The 342-nt window shown below is 68.7% G+C and overlaps 1 protein-coding gene across 1 annotated transcript in view; it reads right to left on the bottom strand.

The window, feature by feature from the left end:
• LOC112548089 (leucine-rich glioma-inactivated protein 1-like) overlaps positions 1–342 on the bottom strand; it is a 5,681-nt gene that overhangs the window by 2,791 nt on the left and 2,548 nt on the right. Inside the window, exon 5 of the mRNA XM_025192379.1 lies at positions 199–322. Coding sequence (XP_025048164.1) covers positions 199–322 — 124 coding nt within the window. The remainder of the gene's footprint in view (positions 1–198; positions 323–342) is intronic.

The following is a 342-nucleotide window of genomic DNA, read 5'->3' as shown; positions in this document are numbered from 1 at the left end:
GCGTGGGGGCTCTGAGTGGGGTGCTCACTATGGCTGGTGGCAAGGGGGTTGGGGGGGGCCCTCACCATTGCTGGCGAAGTGGGTGGGGTCCGGGGGAGGGCACTCAGCATTGACGGCAGCATGCAGGGGGATCCAGGAGGTGCTCACTGTAGGCTGGTGGCATGAGGGTGGGGCTGGGAGGTCTGGGGTGGCACTCACCATTGATGGTGGCATAGGTGCGGAAGGCACCGGCCAGCTGGTCCCAGTGCAGGAGGCCACAGAGCCCGGCGAAGGGCTGTGCCACGGCCACCAGCGTCTCGCCGCGGAACCGCACCGGCTCCACCCACAGCGCCCCGAATGGCA

Source organism: Alligator sinensis, unplaced genomic scaffold, assembly GCF_000455745.1.
Source record: "Alligator sinensis unplaced genomic scaffold, ASM45574v1 scaffold113_1, whole genome shotgun sequence".
NCBI classification, from domain to species: domain Eukaryota; kingdom Metazoa; phylum Chordata; order Crocodylia; family Alligatoridae; genus Alligator; species Alligator sinensis.
The sequence above is the reverse complement of the archived record's forward strand: the minus strand, read 5'-3'. Positions and strand labels throughout refer to the sequence as shown.